A 19,044-nucleotide genomic window follows, 5' to 3' on the forward strand; every position below is an offset into this window, starting at 1 on the left:
ATTCCATTATTTAAATGAGTAGACATGAAAAAAGACATACTCTTTAAACTTGGATGTGTCTAACCCAGGGATTCCCATCCTTGGGTCCGTGTACCCCTGGGGGCCGCAGCCTTTCCCCTTCTGCCTTAATGGACTCATCCACAAACTAGGAAACCAACTGCTTCCATTGCTCCCCCCTCCCGAGTGTGAGTGACTTCTCTCATGATTTCTGCGCCTGGGAGGGGGTGGAGCCTGCATGCCTACTCCCGCCTTAAACTGTCCCCTGTCTTCCTTGAGCCAGCCAAGTAACACAGGTGGTGATCTCACTGCCACATGACATATCAACTCCGGGGGTGTGGCAGGGAGGTGTGGCCAGTTGACATTGCTTCCAGGGCTCCTCAAAGCCTGACAAATTATTCCAGGGGCTCCTCCGTGGTCAAAAGGGTGGAAAAGGCTGGTTTAACCATACTAATGACAAATAATGTAGCAGAGGCATGAAAACTTTCACAGAAGGAAAAAAAGTTTTCCAGACATTTATTTCTGGAACTGTACACCAGGTATTAAAGTACAACAAATACAAAATAATGTTCAAAAAAATCAGTGTTTATGTACAAATATTAAAATGCAACAACAGCAACTTCCTCTTGGACACCTGATACTAAAACCAGTTGCGATTGTCACTACTTTATGCCGTTATGCACAGGGAATACTAGGCTGATCTTGGAATGACTGGTGGCTTCAGGACTGTAGTCCTCTCAACTCTTCTTAAACAAAAACTGGGAAGTTCTCATTCTGGTGGGAAAACAAATTCGTAACCATGATACTGTGTAAAATTTTGTTTCCCATTTATAAACAATGTGCTTGTAATACTGGGCAATACAGAGTCTTCTATTGGTCAGTTAATCCACTAGTTTACATTCAAAATTGAAGTATCAACTAAAGACTTTGGTTAAATTAAATAGGATCACTTATATGCTACTGGATCTGAAACTGACATATAGTATTGACTCTCAATTTTAAAAGGAAACTGCACAAATCAACCAAATTGTACGCCATTCGGTATACTTCAGACGGTATGGTACAGCTTTCAAGTAAAGTCAGCAGTCTGACCATGACAACGGGAAAACAAAAAGCCATCAATGGAGATACAATGCCTAAGAAAAATAAAAGTATTGCTCTTAACACAGCACCAGTTCTAAGTGAATCCGTTATTGTTTTTTTCAGACTCCCTGTAGTTAAGTGATACATCTACCAAACCGCAATTGCCCATGATGGATTTTTGGTTTGTTCTTTTCAAGGGATGGGGAGGAGTGGGGGGAGAACAGAAGTGAATATATTCAGCAAAGAACAAAAGAAATTATCACAGTTTGTTATAAGAATTGTGTCTCACCCACTGAGAACCAAAGCTATATAGATTTCTTCATTATCGGCTGCAATTCTTCCCTCTTGCTATTGACCCTCCAACGCAATTCTTTTAATAAACAGTAACACGTTCTCCATTAAAATGTTTAAAACTGAGAAAGACAGGTTAAGTCCAGCTTTTAAAAGAAAAAAAAATCAATAAATAGCTATTTTACATGAATAAAGTCATAGTGGTACAAATTTATGAATGTCACATCAAGCATGCACAAAATGTTACTATACACAGAAGTAGTCAGAAAATATTGAAATAGATATCTAAAAAGATATGCAGAATGTACATATTTACATAATCTTGCAAATTATTGCCTCATTTTAACAAGGAATTAAAAGTAAACATTACCAGCTAGCTAGCCAACAGGCTAAATTAGATCATCAATTTAAAAAATCTATTAAAACTAGCCGGAATTCATTGTTCTCTCATACCATTTTCAGAATTTTGGTCAAAAGTCTTTATTAAATAACTAAAGTGTCCATTCAACTTGCTGACAATCAAAACTTTAGACGAGAAACTAGACTGTCTCGGTCTTCATTAAGACCCCAGCAATGCATAGATAAACTGAACGTCGTTACTGCCTCAGCTAATGAGAATGGGTGAGTTCATTTAAGTGCAACTGGTATCAGCATTCAGACATTTTCGGATAAAGGTTTTTATACAGACCAGCCACTGTAAACCCATACGCTTGAATGTATGACGAAACAAAATACGGCCAGTATTTTACAAAGTTACATTATGATGCGCTGATTTCAAAAGAAACAACCAAGGAATGGAGTTCAGCACAAATCACAGCAACAAGAAGCTGACAATTTGTCTAAAAATGGGCCAAGGCTACCCGTTATTGACTGTGTACTTACTAGATTATGGTTTTCAAAACATACATTTTGGAACAAATCATTGCCACCAACGTTTGTCCCTTTGTGTTAAATTAAGATGGCTAGAATGGTTAAGTGCGCGACCGATTTAGAACTCTTCAAAGCCACTTTTGTTACGATGCCATGAAGACAAAGCCACTATGTTGCATTTCAAACTCAGGATCTCAATGCAGTTCATAGTTTGTAGAATAAATACCCACCCTTTGAAGTACTAACTAAGGCGTCTGCTTTCTATTTACGCAGTGCAACTGTGAAATCATTCCTACTAACACTAAACTTACTTAAAAAAAACAAAAAACAACTGCAATATGCAAAAGGAAATTAAATACGGATAATGGCCAGTGCAAAACTAGACACGTTTTACTGCATTTCAATTGTATTGTAAGAAAGCTCAGCATTTTTGCAACACAAATTTTGTCATTCAAGACACATAACCAATACCTATCAACTAATTGTGTAACTGACAGCCACTTAAAATCCAACGCTCTAGTGGCCATTCACAAGTCTTCATTTGTGACATTTAGCCAAAACAACATAAAGCAGTCCCAAGAAAGCGGAGTATAAAATGCACTTGAACTTCTTTCAGTTCAGGAACGAAAATAGATCCACATTTGAAAATGCAGTTATAGATACTTCAGGGCTGTACTGCATCATCCTCTGTTTGTCTAGAGTCCCTCGTAAGTTTAACACTTTGAACTGCAATGCTCTGAAACTTAAAGGGAGTCCTAAGATGTAAACCATTAGTGGTAAAATCCTAAACTGTGCAGACTGTACCATTCTCTCTCAGTGGGTCTTTAAGAAAAGTTACATCATAACATTTGATGTTGAATTTCACATTACACTCCTCAGAAGTGTGGACACTGCTGCTCCCCCGGCCCCACCCCCTGCATAACACCACATAATTTCAGCCAATGGGTTTAAGTACACAGAAACCTTTGGACAGTATAATTATCTCTGTGTAAGGTAGCCATGGCCTGTAATTTGGTAAGAGCATCCAAGTATAGGTCTTCAGACTTTGCTCCTACAGTTCCTTGTGCTAGTATCCATCAAGATGAACCTGTTGCTTTGTAAACTGCTCTGGTTTAGTGAGAGGAGGCTCCGTTTTGAATGATCCTTTGTGTGTTTGTGCAGTTTAAATTAAAGAAACCTTTCCCTGCTTTTCTTTCTTTATTTTTAAATGCTACATTAAGCAGGGATCAGGACTGGCACCTGTAAACAATCGCTATTCCACTGCATCCGGTAGGGCAGAAGTAACTTAGCCTAAAAAGCCACTCCAATCAGTTCAGAACTTCTGTGCTGGTTTTGAGACAGCCGTCTTGGTCTACAGGTTTTAAAAAAAAGAGGAAGCAGAGCTTAAAGCTGCACCACAGAGTTCTCTTAGTCCCCAAACTCTGCTAAACGTTGTATGAAGTTTCCACATTTATGGATTGGAAAAAGAAATTACTCTTGATAAAATCAAGATATAGTTCTGTACATAAAGACATCACTGATGTCATACAGTTCAAACTTCCAGTGAAAGACTAAGCAAACCTGACCGTTTCCGTCAAGTTCACCGCTAAGCGCCAAGAGCGTCCACCGTCTCTTCAGTTGTCTGCCAAATTCATTCCGAGTGGAGGGCAGTGTGCTGGTGTAACGCGTGGGCACTGATGAAGCCATTCGTCTCGCTGGCAGATAGACTGCTGAAGTCAGCCACGGAGACGGCCATTTTGGCACTGGTAATATGATGCGTGTGATTCTCAAAATCAACGCCCAAGTTATTTACAGAAACATCATTCATGTACGATTCCGGGACCGCAATCCCCATTTTTAGTCTCTTCGTAGGCCTTTCAGACTCCTCACTGCACATGTTCATTGGGTTTAGCTCAGAGTGATAAAATCCAGTCTCAAATAAATTAAAACAATCGCTTTCACCATTACTAGGCAAGTTAAGCAAATCTTCTGTTACGACAGGCACGTGATTAACTGCCGTTCGGGGCAAGCTGTCCAGAGGTGGGAAGGCATCGTCTAAGCAGTTCACATCCGTAGAGTGGCAAACTGTGGCTACGCTGTTGGTCAGGGCTGGAACAACAACAAAAGATGGAGACTTTGACTATACAGGTCTGGAAGGTAGGAAGGACAGACAGATAACAGGCAGATCACAAACAGGGTTGGGCGCTTGGGTGCCCGAAGCGGCCGGTCTTTCCTGGCACAACCAGCGCTGCCCCACGGGGGCGGGGGGAGGCGTGGGTGTCGGAGCGCCGGCAGGTGCACACACGCAGGCGTGGGCATCTGCGTCTGTGTGCCCGCCGGTGTGCTGACGCCTGCGCCTCCCCCCCCCGGGTGCGGCGCTGGCTGCGCCCGGAGAGACTGGCCACTTCGGGCACCCAAGCGCCCAACCCTAATTCACAAATGCACCCCCACACAGTCCCTGTTTCCTGCACCTCTAGATTTACCTGTCAAGTCATTGGCAGTGATAGAGTTCAAGATGCTTAGCTGTTGGTCAGGAATGGGCTCCGGTTTACTGTTTGCAGTTATGGCTGAAGAATGAACAGCTCCACCAAGAGCTTCTGCTTCATCGACTAATCGATCCATGTAGTCCCTGCAAGAGCATTGTCAACAAAGTTTTTAAAGTCAGCCTTGCTGGAGGAAAGATTTTATACCTTTAGAATATCATTGGTGCAATGTTACAATGCAGAGGATGCTGGGACATTTTAGAGGGTTAAGTTAATGAAGCAAAACCAAAATAATATAAATGGTGACTTTCCAAGGGCTCGGAACTTACGTGACTCCAGGATGGTGGTTGTATCTCTTTTTCCCAAATCTCGTTTGCTGAGCAAAGTAGTCATATCGTTCCGATTTCTTCCACATGTAATAAAACGCTACGCATTCAGCGACTGTTCTGCTTCTCACCTAGGAAGAAGGAAAGGAAAAACACTCTTGACACTGAATGCTGTCATAAATCCTTACTCAAAAACACTGTCATAAATCCTTACTCAAAACTACAAAATATTAGAAAACATCGAATCTAGTTCCTAGATAGACTCCAAGTTATAGAGGTGAAACCTCCATAAATGGTATTTCAGTGATGCCTTCTAAGGAGCAAGAGTTCAATAGTCAAGAAACAATATAATCAGCTGTTGTGTGATATTCAGAAAGTTCAGCAGAAGAAAATTTTATCTTCTCTACCCAAAAGGCACTGACAGCCATTGTTAGAATATATACAAGTATCACTGAGTTCAAGAGAACAGTTTACTACATACTGGGAATAAAGCGTTTTAAAGGGTCACTCATTCTATCCACTTCGTTCCATTCGCTGGCAGGGGCTCATGGGAATTGTTGTCCATGGACATCTGAAGGGCTGCAGTTTGACCACCCCTGCTTTAAGGTATGCCACTCCTTACAGAATACTCTGGCTTCACAGAAGCCTCATGTAAACATATGGCAGAGCCATGGTATTGACAGAGGACTCACTTCCACATTAAGCTGAATTAGATGCTACTATTGTCTCAGAAGTTCAAAGCACAGGATAAAAACCTTTTCAATAAAATAACTGTGACAATGAACGCTCCTATGGTAACAGTAGCTGCAGTAAATCCAACAGTCTCCAGGCTGTGCTCCAACTCCAATTCCCCTTTCCATCCTACTGCTGCTTTTTTAAATGTATCTTTCTCTGATTAATTCAAATGCATTATTCTACTATGCCTTTCACATCCTACTCAAGCACACAATTACAACTTCGTTTTTTAATGAAAGCTCATGGCATATTTTTTCTTTGTTCAGGCTTCTATATGTCAGAACACAAACTGCTCAAAGCAAGAATTAAAAGGCAGCGATATAAAAAAACAATTTAAAAAGTAGATCCTGGACATGATTAGAAGAGCGCGCTGTATCCATGCTCTACTCATTTCACTTTCTACACAGCATTCCTTCACAAAATGTAGCTTTTTATACTCCGCTTTCTTCTACCTTAAGGAGTCTCAAAGTGGCTTACAATTGTAAACCCTTCCTATCCCCGCAACAAGCATCTTGTGAGGGAGGCTGATAGTTCTGAGAAAACTCTGACTAACCAAGGTCACCCAGCAGGCTACCTGTGGAGAAGGAGTGGGGGATCAAACCCAGTTCTCTAGATTAGAGTCTATTACACCACACAGACTCTCCTGCAGCCAAGTCTGCAAGCAACATCTCCAAAGTCACAGTAGATGAAGGAGGCACTGGACCACAAAAGTTTATGCCACAACAAACCAGTTAGTCTTTAAGGTACCACACAGCTCTTTGTTGATATTTTTCTGCAAGAGACTAACTTGTTTAACCTTTCTGGAATCAACAAATAGCAAGTGTGATTTCAAAATTGGAAACAAACGGTACTGCAACTCAGGAAGGACTGGACTGAATCTAGCCATCCCCCCTCTTCTATTCTAAAATAATAGGCATGTACATCTTCTGTATGGTTATGCAAAGCTAAAATCTAAATGAGCAAAGCAATGACTTTAAAAATAAAATAAATAAATAACGTCTCCCAAAGCAATGATACCCCAGCTACAGACTACTTCAGAGATGAACAGGCTGACTCATCTACTAAATGGTTGCTTTACAATGTTTGTTGTAAAATTAGCATGCAAATAGCCAGACAGCAACAAATGCTGTTTATGTGACTCTCCACGTTATAACTGATTTAATTAGATCCTTCGGAGAATTTAAATGACTTCAGTACCGTTAGTTTCATTTATTGGTATAATAACTTACCTTGTTTTTTTGTATGAGATGAAAATCTTTCCCATAAATCAGAAGTGCATGTTCAAAGTTTCTACATTCTTCTTCTGTCCAGGCTGTCATCTCTTGAGATAGGCAGAAAGAGACGGGGGGAGGGGGGGGGCAAAAAAAAAGGAAATGAAGAAGATTGGCATTTTGGTCTTTCTGGCTTGAAACATCTGGACAAACTGAGAACTACTTCAACTAAATACTAGTAATTGGCTCATTAAAACAGGGTTCTAGGTGAGGATCAGTTGTCGTGGGGATGCAATAAGTCTTTGTGCACGGGGTTGGGGGGGCATTTACGTCCCGTGATGAAATAATGCAGGCTGAACCAGATGTATCATTCATTCATTCATTCATTCATTCATTCATTCATTCATTCATTCATATTTATATACCACCCTCCCCGATGGCTCAGGGCGGTTTACATATGACTGAAACTATACATGGAACCATACATTTAATAATTATAACATTCATATTATTAACTAATATATCAGTATAACATAACAGTATAACATAAACAATAGTACAATATTTGCTGGCGCATAAGACTATTTTTTCCCCCTGAAAAACATGCCTTCAAGGGGGGGGGGGGTCGTCCTATACGCCGGATGCACTTCAGTTGGGACAGACATAGCTGCCCATAGTGGCCCAGAATACTGTAATGTAATGTAACAAGCTCTATATTTTGAGTGGAAATGTTGGGGGGTCGTCTTATACGCCCAGTCATCTTATACGCCGGCAAATATGGTAATTCAAACAGGTCCAGGAGTCTTAGTGAGTTTCTGGGGGAAGCAGGGGCCCTGAAGATGTTGGCTGGTTATTTCACTGGGGCTTCTCTGTTGCAAGCCTGCTTTGGAAAGCACTCCCAGATCTATTTTCACTTCACTTGCGATAAAATGATCTGCACACTTGGATTATCACAATGGCACTCAACTCCTTAAGCCAGTCATGATGGCAGTATCTTGATAGCATCTGGATTTAAAGCCAAGCTCAAGGCAAAATACCATAATCTTAGTCTGTGTTTCCTGAAAACAATTTATTTATATTTTAAATCTACTCAAATTTTCTTTACGTTTTTAAGTAACTTATTTAAGTGCTAAAGTGTGTTTTTTGTTAAAGTCTGACTTCTTGTGGGTTCACATAAAACTGTTTTTGCCACATGAATATTTACTATCAGTCATCTTGTTGGTTCAAGTAATCTCTTACATGCTGTTCAAACATCTCTGAAAAGTGTGACTGGTGGTTATCGCTGAAGTAATACAGTACAAAAACGTTTTCAGGGATGGAATAACTACAAATATAGAACCTTAACACTATTATTCTTGTATTTTTCCAGCACAGTTAAGCTCTCTGGTCTGCCACCATAACGGATGAAGAACTGGAGGAATAATTTGCCATCCAGACTAATTTCTCCACCTTGCAAATTCAAAATGTTAAAACATGCTTAACTCTCAAGAAAGAGTTCTTACCTTGAGATGCCTTTCCATTTGAACAGTATCTCTCAAGCGCTTCTTTGATGTTGTGGTTACATTTGAGAAGTTCATAGAGTGCCTAAGAAAAGATTGCAATATTGGAAAGGGCATGGAAAGACACACAATGCAGTGACTAACAAGGCAATCATAAATGCTATTTCTCCACTCAATTATTAAAGCAGCACAAAATGAGGCTTTAAAAAGAAATCTGGACAAAGATAAAAAAGTGTTTGGTGTACTATTATAAAGAACAAGCCATTCTTAACTCATTTATATAAGAAAGATACCTGTTCATTGTCCCGCGTATGCATTCCCTCAGGAATTCTGCCCATCGTCTTTTCATTGCCAGTTCTTAAAGAGGTCTCAAAAAGGTACTCTTTAACTTTGCTCTCTGAAAGCACATCAGGTTGCCAGAGTAGCTGGTCTTCGTTTTCGTACACTGTTCAGAAAAGCCATTGAAGGGTTATGGGTCAGACTAACTGACTGCTTTAGAAAGCAGAATGACACAAATATCTATCATTCTACTGCAGTGTTCTGGCTGCAACATTAAGTGAAAAACAAGAACAGTTTACTGACTGATCAGAGACAATCAAAATTAAGCATCCTGGAAAGCCAGAAGTGCAGCAGCCATTCCTTCTACACAGGCGGATCAATGGAATGGGCCTTGTTTAATATCAAAGCATTTCATACTTTGTGAAAAGTGCCCATAATAAACTGGCAGGATTAAAAGTAGTCAGAATACAATACAGAGATGCTGTATAGAAGCATCTATAATAAATAGAAGAACATGCGTGGAAGATTCTCTAAAGTTCGTGGCACATTTGACACTGAAACATTAAGTCCTAGAGTTGATTCTGACACATTGCATACCGCCCAATCCACACATGTCTTTTACATTAAACATGATATGCAATTGACTGAGACTTTTTACAGCAAATAATGTGACATGAATCCAGTCACCAAATGTCCAAGCAGATAGGTACACATTCGCCCGTAAAGCAATTTTTAAACTTGACAGCTGTATACACGCAATGCAGCATTAGAGTTATCTAATTTAGGAGCAATAAAACATTCAACATTGAAGGAAAATGTTTCACAATTGGCCTATTTATCTCATGTGAGGACACAGCGAAAATCCTGCTCTAAACTCTAGGTAAAGGCCAAATAGGCTGAAGCCTAATAAACTACCCAGGATAATCTGGTGTGTCTTGAAGAGACACAATGGGTTGGATCTTATGAAACAGAAAATCTACTTAGCAGTATTCTGCTGGTGTGACCTGTGAAAGTACGGAGAAAGTTCCTGCGCTCATGAGCTCCCACTTTCTCCTTTGTCTTGTGTGTACAGCAGGGAAGACACAACGAAGTGGAGCTCAATTAAAAAGGAAGCTCTTAATCAAGTTCTAAGCACAATGGGGGAAGGGATCACCTCAGCATGGAAATCATTTTTGTTCATGCCCTAGAGTTCAGCTGAGGCTTGTCCCCATGTCTGGAACCCAGAGTGCCTGTGGAAACACTGAAGCCATTCTAGCACTAGGGTCCTCCCCAAGCTACTGACAACTCTGATGGTGCTACAGCCCTCGGGGCAATAAAGGGCATCTGGTCTATCCAAGCAAATGATAAACATTAAGGCATTTCTGAGAGACAGAGTGACCTCAGATGACTTCCAGAATACAAAAATACTAGTCCGCCTCATTTAAAAAAAACCTTACCCTTTTCATCATCACTGCATTTGCTTAAGTAAGGTGGAATTTCTGCTTGGAACTGCGAGCCAATCATTATTTCCTGAAAAACAAGACAAACAATATTTCAACTACGTTTTTATTGATAATAGCTCTTATCAATCTTGCACTTTTGAAAAAGCAGGTAGAATCCAGACCTGCCTGCCCCCATCTATGAGGATGGAAAGTGCTTCCATGATATGGACAACAAATACAATTGCATACACTTTAATTTCAGACCTTTTTTTTTTTTTTTTTTTGCAATAAGGGTTACCTTTCGCAGATCTTCGGATGAATTGCCAGTATCCACTTCTACATCTTCACCATCTGATTCTTTCTCCCCATCACACGTCGTATTTGCTTTTCACAACAGAAGAAGGGCCAGAGTTAATTCGGCAACACTTAATAACTCATAGTTTCATATTATCTAGCAGAAGCCGAACACAATTTATTTTTCATTTAGGGTTCTAGATAATAAAAATCAATTTGTATCAGCTTTCCATTGTCACATAACAGGCAACAGCAGCAAACGGTGAAGGTGCACAAGGCTCTAGCCAGACAGTCCACCCTAGCTCTATTGTAATGGCAGATTCCTGATGGTTCAAATTCATATGCTTCTCCCATAAAGCTATAATTTATTGGCACAAAATATATCCGGGAGGGGGAGGGGGGCAGGGCTGGAAGCCTGTTCTAGGAACATACTGCCATCCTAATTTGAAAGTGTTAAAAACATCACGCCAAGTCAGAATGTATTCTTCAAGTTAGGGAATATAGAGACAAAAGACCAACTGGTCTCAAACACTCTCAAGGCTCCTAACAATAATTCTGACAAAGTACATAGAATAGAATCCTAGAATAATAGAGTTGGAAGGGACCTCATGGGTCACCTAGTCCAACCCCCTGCACTATGCAGGACACTCACAACCCTATCACTCATCTACTGTAACCTGCCACCCCTTTGCCTTCACAGAATCAGACAGCAAAAAAGTTTATACACACACACACACACACACACACAGATACTGATGAATGTTCATTTCCCTACATCTTAAAGGCCGAGGAAAAAAGTCTGTAGCTTCATGAGAGGTAACTGACGGTGTCAAATCATCAGCAGAAGACTGTGTTTCTTCATCATCCCCTGACAAGAGGTCTTTGGCTATTTCCTCCTGTAACCAGAAGAGTCAGGGTTTAGTATCATTCAAATCTGGAAGGAATAACTGTATCTTGAAATCCATCCTAACAGCAGTGTCTCTTACACAGACGCATGGAGAAAGAGTTAAACCTTCACAATACAATCCCATGTACTAGGCATTTCATACCCAACTGGAGTCATATTTTAGAAAGCCCAGAAAAGGAAACTAACTACACCATCAAGTAGGTTTAGATTCCACTAAAACCAAAATGCACCTGGACTCTGTATACATGACGTCTCATCTTCTATGTCAGAAACGTCAAACATTTAAAGCCAGTAGTATTCTACCACTCTGTCTAGCCAATCATGGAGCTTTACTCCAATAGAAGATGCTCTTCCTCCCAAGGAAAACTCCATACTTAGCTGAAAGGAGCAGTAGGCTACAGATCCCTGTATTTAGCTTAGATATATTCATCTTCAGGAAAAGTTATCCAAACGCATTTGACACATAGTGTATTAGAATACAGTATACACTCATTCTTTTTTTTTGTACATGCTACTGAATACATTTTTTGTACATGCTACTGAATTCTCTTTTCATTCAGAGGGTTGTTATCCTACTTGTAGTGCAGCCCTAACCATGTCTGTTCATATGAACACACAAACTGTGTGGAGAGCCAGTTTGGTGTAGTGGTTAGGAGTGTGGACTTCTAATCTGGTGAGCCGGGTTAGATTCTGCACTCCCCCACATGCAGCCAGCTGGGTGACCTTGGGCTCACCACAGCACTGATAATGCTGTTCTGACCGAGCAGTAATATCAGGGCTCTCCCAGCCTCATCCGCCTCACAGGGTGCCTGTTGTGGGGAGAGGAAAGGGAAGACGACTGTAAGCCGCTTTGAGCCTCCTTCGGGTAGAGAAAAGTGGCACATAAGAACCAACTCTTCTTCTTCTTCAAAGCTGCCACCTACAGAGTCTCACCACTGGTCTACTCTGATTGACAGTAGCACTCCAAAGAAAGACTCCCCCCCCCCTCCAGCACCTCCTACCCCAGACCTTTTAACTAGAGATACCAGAGACTAGACCTATTTTTCTCCATACTATGGTAAGTCACTGGTTTCAGTGGAACAATTTCAAGTTAATATGTGTAGGTCTATAACCTAGTCCTTTCATACCAAGTAAAAATCAGTACCAGATGTCATAGTTTGTGGTATTTCTGCCATAATACTGAACAGTTGAGAGGTGATTATCTAAGGCAGGCATAGTCAACCTGTGGTCCTCCAGATATCCATGGACTACAATTCCCAGTGTTTGCTGGCAGGGGCTCATGGTAATTGTAGTCCATGAACATCTGGAGGACCACAGGTTGACTACCCCTGATCTAAGGCAATGAAGGCATTTAACCTCTACATGCTGAAAGTAAAATATTAATTGCGACCGCAGGGCCTCAGAGGGCACTGTAGGAAAGCGTTTGCAACTTACTTTATCCAAAGTCATGTCTGGCAGCTCATCTGCAAGTTCACTTGGGGAACTATCCGCACTGGAACTTGCTATAACTGGAATCGTAGGTTCATAACCATAGAATGCCAGTAAATCTTCTAAGGGCATGCTTCCTTCCTGTAGTTTTTTTTTAAACACAAGAAAACCAAACATATCACTTGCTGTAGAAAACGGTATGTTTTTACATATGCAGGCAGGGACAAAACAGTTTTCACCGCTAAGGGGAAATGTGATCCAAACAACACTGAGTTACATTGAGGAAGACTTCCGTTATAGAAACTAAACTGATACTATCCTCACGATTAGATCCAGTTGTTGTACTCAGGATGCTACTTTCTTGTTGCAGCTGAGCCGGCCTTTCTCAACCAGAGTTTTGTGAAACCCTGGGGTTTCTTGACCGCCCCAGAAGGGTCTTCTGAAGAGGTGGGAATTAATTCATTCTTTATATATTTTTAAAATGTATTCAATGTTTATTGGGTGATATGACCACATGTGGTCATGTCAACCTGCCCCACACTCAATGGCCAGTGATGGGCCTGGAGGTGGTGGGAAGAGGAGGTGCCCTGAGTTGGCATGGACACAACTCTACTTCCTAACCATATTCTGCATCATCACCCCACTTCTGAAGTTTCTCGAAACTGAAGAATGTTTCAGGGGCTTCACAATGGTAAAAAAAGTTGAGAAAGATTGAGCTAATCAGTACTTCATGTACTTCCTGAAAAGCTGCCGGCACAATAGCCCTGCCCATGGGCCTACAAAGACTAGTGATATAGCTATGCCAATAGATGCATAGCAAAGCAAAAAAAATTCTTGACCATCAATCTATCCGCAGGTGTGGCACTAAAAGAAACAGCAATAATACTTTATTTGGTTTTTATAATTTATGTTTTATTTATGTTTTGCTATTGAAGCCTACAATGTAAACATGCCAATTTATACAAAATGGCCCTGTTCTTACCAAGAGCACCTTTAGTTCCGCATTATGTATGTCATGCTAGTAAATAGATTCTGGAATTAACATTTGAGATGTCAGACATAAGGATAGTTGCTTTTGTATACTGTCCGGACATCTTGTGGCTGTTCTTTACATGTTATCATCTAATTACTGGACTCGCATCAACATTTATGAAGCCCCCGCCTCCCAACAGCTTCTACAATGATTATGTATGCTTATCCAAAAAGGCAGCTTCTTCTATCTGCTATGCAATTAGTACATGCTTCAGCTCTTGTAGAGACGATAACTAGGTTCACAATAAGAGCTGCAATCCTAAAAACAATTTATTGGAAGTAAACTCCATTTAATAATATGGAATCTACTTCTCAGACCTGCTCGGGGATGTTCCCTAGACTGCAAATAGAAAAAGGCTGCTTTGGCCCACCCACAACATACATCACTGTAACATTCTGTTATTGAAACCTGATTTCTGAGTCATAGCTATCATATCCTATTACTTTGGATTATTTCAGGAACAAATAATTTCAAACATCCATATCTATTAAAATAAAATGACAACAATGATTTACAATGGTTTTTATGTTAGTATTCACACAGAACCTAGTGCACAAAATACTATTTAATGCATGCTTTTAATATGGTGTCTGTAAACATAGTCATATTACAAATAACTATTTCATGAACTCCATCCTAAACTGCAAAGAGCACTAAATAAATTTATGTTCAACAGAAAACAAAACTTAAATTTACTTTGTATTTATATGCTCCCCTATCTCCTTAATTATTTATTTTATTCTACTACAAACCCACTGTCATCTGACATTCGCCAAATGAAACTGATGCAGAGATCAATTACTGTGTTAGTGGAATTACTTTAATTCAGATTTTTAAAACTGCGTAGCTCCTCTCTCATAGTGAAGAAAAGAGCATTCACTTGATATCCAGAATATCCAGAAAACACTCTTACCTTTTCTAAATCTTCAATTTCCGAATTAAAATTTTTGCCCTCATCCATCATTTCCTCCTCTTCAAGAGTTCTCTCATCATCGTAGTCATGTACCAACATTTCAGCTGTAGGGTCAAAGTCATGATCCTCAGAAGATAAAGAGCCAACTATAAAAAACAACGTGAACCTCTTTAGCAACCCACGCAATTGTACCAGCTTTCATTTTTGTTATCCTAAAGTCACAAATGAACTTGCACATGCAGTAATTTAAGTCACGAAATCTACTAGCTTCATTTCTTTTGTTCTAGAATTACCTTTCTGGACTAGTGAAATGACTATTTTGGAGCTGTCCTAGGAGTACACTACAAATTCTGTAACCACACTTGCATGAATGGAAAAATACATGTGCTGGTAAAAGCTATTAAAATTAACTGAGCCAATACAGCCAATACAGCCAGTTTGGTGTAGTGGTTAGGAGTGCGCACTTCTAATCTGGCAAGCCAGGTTTGATCCTGCACTCCCCCACATGCAGCCAGCTGGGTGACCTTGGGCTCGCCACGGCACTGATAAAAAACTGTTCTGACTGAGCAGTGATATCAGGGCTCTCTCAGCCTCACCCACCCCACAGGGTGTCTGTTGTGGGGAGAGGAATGGGAAGGCAACTGTAAGCCGCTTTGAGCCTCCTTCGGGTAGAGAAAAGCGGCATATAAGAACCAGCTCTTCTTCTTCTTCTTCTTCTACATTGTAGCTAACTTTGTTAGAAGGTATCTCATCGTCCTTATCACCAACAATGCAGCCCTAAATAGAGTTACTCTAATTCTGTATTGGATTATACTGTTAGATTTTGATCTCATGTACCATCTGAGCACAAAACGGTGTAAGCTTAGTCAATGTTTAATTGAAAAGTTTTGTACTGGTTAGGTTTAAAATGAACCCATTTTTGTGAAACGATAGGAGGGAAGCTATCCAAGGCTGTACTCCTAAAAACACTTTCTTGGGACTAAATCCCACTGAATAAAGCAGGACACATCCAAGTAATTGCTTAATGATTGTTCTCTAAAGGAGTTATAATTGAGGATTCACAACTTAACTAAAAAAAATAGATGTAATTTTAAAAATAAAAAACCTGCTCAACTAGCCTCATTTAGACCTACTAAGAGCACAAACTGCATTGTAGGTATAGTTGCTGAATTTAATAATTTCTAAGCCTAGAAATCAGCAAATCTGCTGGGTCTCATAAAACAACTAAAGCAACTTCAAACTGTTGTTTGTTTTGCTACCAACATTGTATGAAGTATCTGAATCAGGGAAATTTAGACTTATATCAGGTGTTTTCATTAAACCATATCTATCTAAAGTTGTTAAAACAGATGGAACATTGTTAATAAACTGCAATTCTGAAATAACACAAATAAAATACACACATACACAAAGAACGACTCATTTTCATTTTAAAGAGCATTTCCTCCCTTTGACCACTACCACATATAACACTGCACAGCACAGTAAAAATTGCTTAGATAGCAATCCACAAAAATATATTAAGTAGAATTATGCATGCTAGTAATAAAGCATGTTATTTATTTTAAATATACGGGGCACAATCCAGCCGAAATTAAGCAGTTAAACCTTTCCCATTGAAATCAATGGTGTGTAAAGTGCTTACCTTTAGATGGATTGGGTCCATTTTCTAAAAATGTAATGAACCTTAGACCCATGCATATAGATGTAATTTACACAGAAAATGTTAAATCCTTGCTTGGTCACAACCTGTTTGTGCTGGTGAATTAAGCTAAATTAACTTCTGAAAGACATAAACTACTTTACAATAACTTTAATCTAAGATGTAGTCACCAGACACTACTGAATAAAGGCTAAAGAATAAAGAATATTCTATTTACAGACTGAACATGAAAGTTGAGCAAAAGTGTTGCTCGGTTCAATCCATTATTAGACTTTAGCAATATTAGTGAAAGTTTTTACCTAGTTCACAAGAGATTCAGTTTACCTTCTAACAAAATTCTCAGTAATTCTCAAAATATTCCATTCAATTCAACTTCATTGGCATATCTCATTCCACTCTAAGGCTATTTATTACACACAGAAAATAAACTAGAGCAATGAGATCGACTCTGTTTAGGATTGCACTTCAATTCAATCCTATATGTACACTGAACTTAGTGGGACTTACTTCCACACAGGTTGCAAACATAAACATGTATCCGGCTCCTACTCATAACCCAATCCTAACCACAGAAGAAAACTCCACTACTTTTAACAAGAACTTATTTCAACTATACTTAGTTTTAAAAAAATAATGATTTAGTTATCTTCTATTGTTTCATAGTATGGGCTGGTTGTATTTTATCTTTTTTTCTGCTGCGACCTGTCACCAGAAGTTATTGAGGGACAGGAAAATGTTACTTTAAAACATCAGTCCCAAGAAATGAATGGGACTTACTTATATACATTTGGGACTGCAAGGCTGAAATATCTAACACACTACCAAGAAGTAAGGGGGCTTCTGAGAAACCAGAATCGGACTCAAATAACTGGCTGCCATGCAAAAAAGTTTGGCACAGCTGAACTAGTGACCTTTTAAATCAGTGGCCAGCTGACATCAGAGACCCTGGCAGCCTGTGTTCTCACAAATATCTCAGATTTTAGTTCAGAAAGTGATGTGTTAGCTTTTATAGCACTGACAGCTAAGCAAAACCAACCATTATCCCACTCCAGAAGCAAGAACACTTGTACAGAATGCTCCACATTTTGATTCAGAATCAAAGTGTTGACTTTAAAATGAAAACAGAGAAGGGGGGCAGGGAAGGGGGGGAGAGAGCGAGAGAAAGGTCACCGTAACAAATGGGAGAAAATGCACACAGCGTATTTGACAGATGTGCCTGGAACCTGGCCCTTAACCGTACCCAAAAGCTTCCCAATGCCGGAATCACAGAAGAAGGAACTGAACAGGACAAACCTGGGCTCGAACTCCCAAAGGAAGCCTGGAACAAGCAAGGGGAGAAAGGAGGCGTTAGGAACCGGGCTTGCCCCAGAGGGCTGGTGGGAAGGGAGCTCGGGCACCCGGCTTCCCCTGGCCCCTTCCCAGTTGCGCTCCCTCTCGCTGGCACACCCCACCCCACCCCACCTTCCCATCTCGCCGCCTCTCCGTCCAACTTCCCACCGCGGCTTTTTGTCCCTCGGCCGCGTCCTTTCCTCCCACCCCCGCCCCGAGTCCGTCTCCATCCCCATCCTCGCCCGCTCCTGCCCGTCCCTCCTCGACGCCGCCGTCCCCTTTCGCTCGCCAGCCGGCCGGCCGGCCGCGGAGCTCTCCGAGCGGCGCCCCTCGCCCCTGCCGCTCGCCCCCCACTGCCGCCGGCAGCCCCACTGCCGCTCGCCCCCCGCCCGGGCCCGCCCGCCCGCCCGGCCGGCCGAGAGGTGACAGGGGCTGCCTGCCTGCCTTGCCTGCCTTGCCTGCCTGAGGCAGTGACGGAGGGAGCCGGGCGGCTCCCCCGCGCCCCGAGCCGCCCGCGCTCCCTCCATCCCCCGCCTCGGAGCCCGGCCGACGGCCGCCGCCCCGAGCCCTGCCGCGGGGCTGCGGTTGGAGACCGGCCGGGCGCCCCGCTCCGCAGACGCCCACCGGGAAGCGAGCCGGAGCTGGCCGCGGCCTAGTCGCGCAGGCTCCGCTTCCCCGGAGCGAGAGGCTCGGGAGGCGGCCGGCCGGCCCCCGCGGCCTCCCCGGCGGGGCTCCGGCCCTCGGACGGCGCTTATGGGCCTGCCCAGGGGTCCGCGAGGGGCCGCCCCGAGGCACAGCCCCGCCAGGAGCCCGCCGGACCCCGGCGCCCCTGCCCGCTTTCCCCGCTCACCTCCGCCATATTGGGAGCGCTCGGGCAGAGCGGCAGCGATGCGCCAAGTGCCCGGATGGGGCCGCTAAGCCAATGGCAGCCCGGCCGGGACTGGGACTCCGGCCGGCCGGCCGACGGGAGGGAGGGAGGGAGAGGCGCGGGGCCGGGGTCTCCCGCAGGCGCAGCCCCTTCCTCGGAGCTGTCAGTGACGCTGCCCGCCGGGAGGCCCGCGACGCTGAGGCAGAGCTGCCCCCCCCCCCGCCCGCCAAGCCAGGGCTCTGACAGGCTCCCTCCAGCAGCCACTTGCTGAAGTTTGACAGGCGCCTCTTCCACCCCCCCCCCTCCTCCTCCACCCATGGGAGAGGCTGCCCGAAAAGCCACTTCACACACTTAGTGACAGGAGGGGGGTGGCAAAGAGCAGAGGGGGCTCTGATCTCTCTCCTCTCACCCCTTTCCGTACTTTGAGGGAGAAAA

General features: G+C 42.3%; 1 protein-coding gene across 2 annotated transcripts; it reads right to left on the reverse strand.

Moving 5' to 3' along the window:
• Window positions 1-478: 478 nt before the first annotated feature.
• On the reverse strand, window positions 479-18,719 carry MIER3 (MIER family member 3). Of its 2 annotated transcripts, none has more exons than XM_077347157.1 (13): window positions 18,592-18,719; window positions 17,706-17,730; window positions 14,750-14,895; window positions 12,810-12,944; window positions 11,244-11,364; window positions 10,473-10,558; window positions 10,190-10,262; window positions 8,768-8,919; window positions 8,478-8,559; window positions 6,994-7,085; window positions 5,033-5,160; window positions 4,704-4,849; window positions 479-4,329 (listed from the first exon to the last, which is right to left on the reverse strand). In XM_077347157.1, the coding sequence occupies exons 1-13, from the start codon at window positions 18,598-18,600 to the stop codon at window positions 3,872-3,874; spliced, it is 1,653 nt and encodes a 550-aa protein (XP_077203272.1). In that variant the 5' UTR covers window positions 18,601-18,719; the 3' UTR covers window positions 479-3,871. The 2 variants fall into 2 exon arrangements, with proteins under 2 accessions (XP_077203272.1, XP_077203273.1); XM_077347158.1 differs by having other exon boundaries at window positions 17,653-17,730; window positions 18,592-18,693.
• Between the last annotated feature and the right edge of the window lie 325 nt (window positions 18,720-19,044).

The sequence above is a fragment of the Paroedura picta genome, chromosome 7 (genome assembly GCF_049243985.1).
Source record: "Paroedura picta isolate Pp20150507F chromosome 7, Ppicta_v3.0, whole genome shotgun sequence".
NCBI lineage: Eukaryota > Metazoa > Chordata > Lepidosauria > Squamata > Gekkonidae > Paroedura > Paroedura picta.

What these genes read in the sequence shown, in the direction of transcription:
- MIER3 (XM_077347157.1), bottom strand. An exon ending in CTTTGGGAGTTCGAGCCCAG is followed by an intron (nt 14,896 to 17,705) that starts GTTTGTCCTGTT and finishes TGTTTTTTATAG; the next exon opens with TTGGCTCTTTATCTTCTGAG. An exon ending in CACTGCCAATGACTTGACAG is followed by an intron (nt 4,330 to 4,703) that starts GTAAATCTAGAG and finishes TTGTTGTTCCAG; the next exon opens with CCCTGACCAACAGCGTAGCC.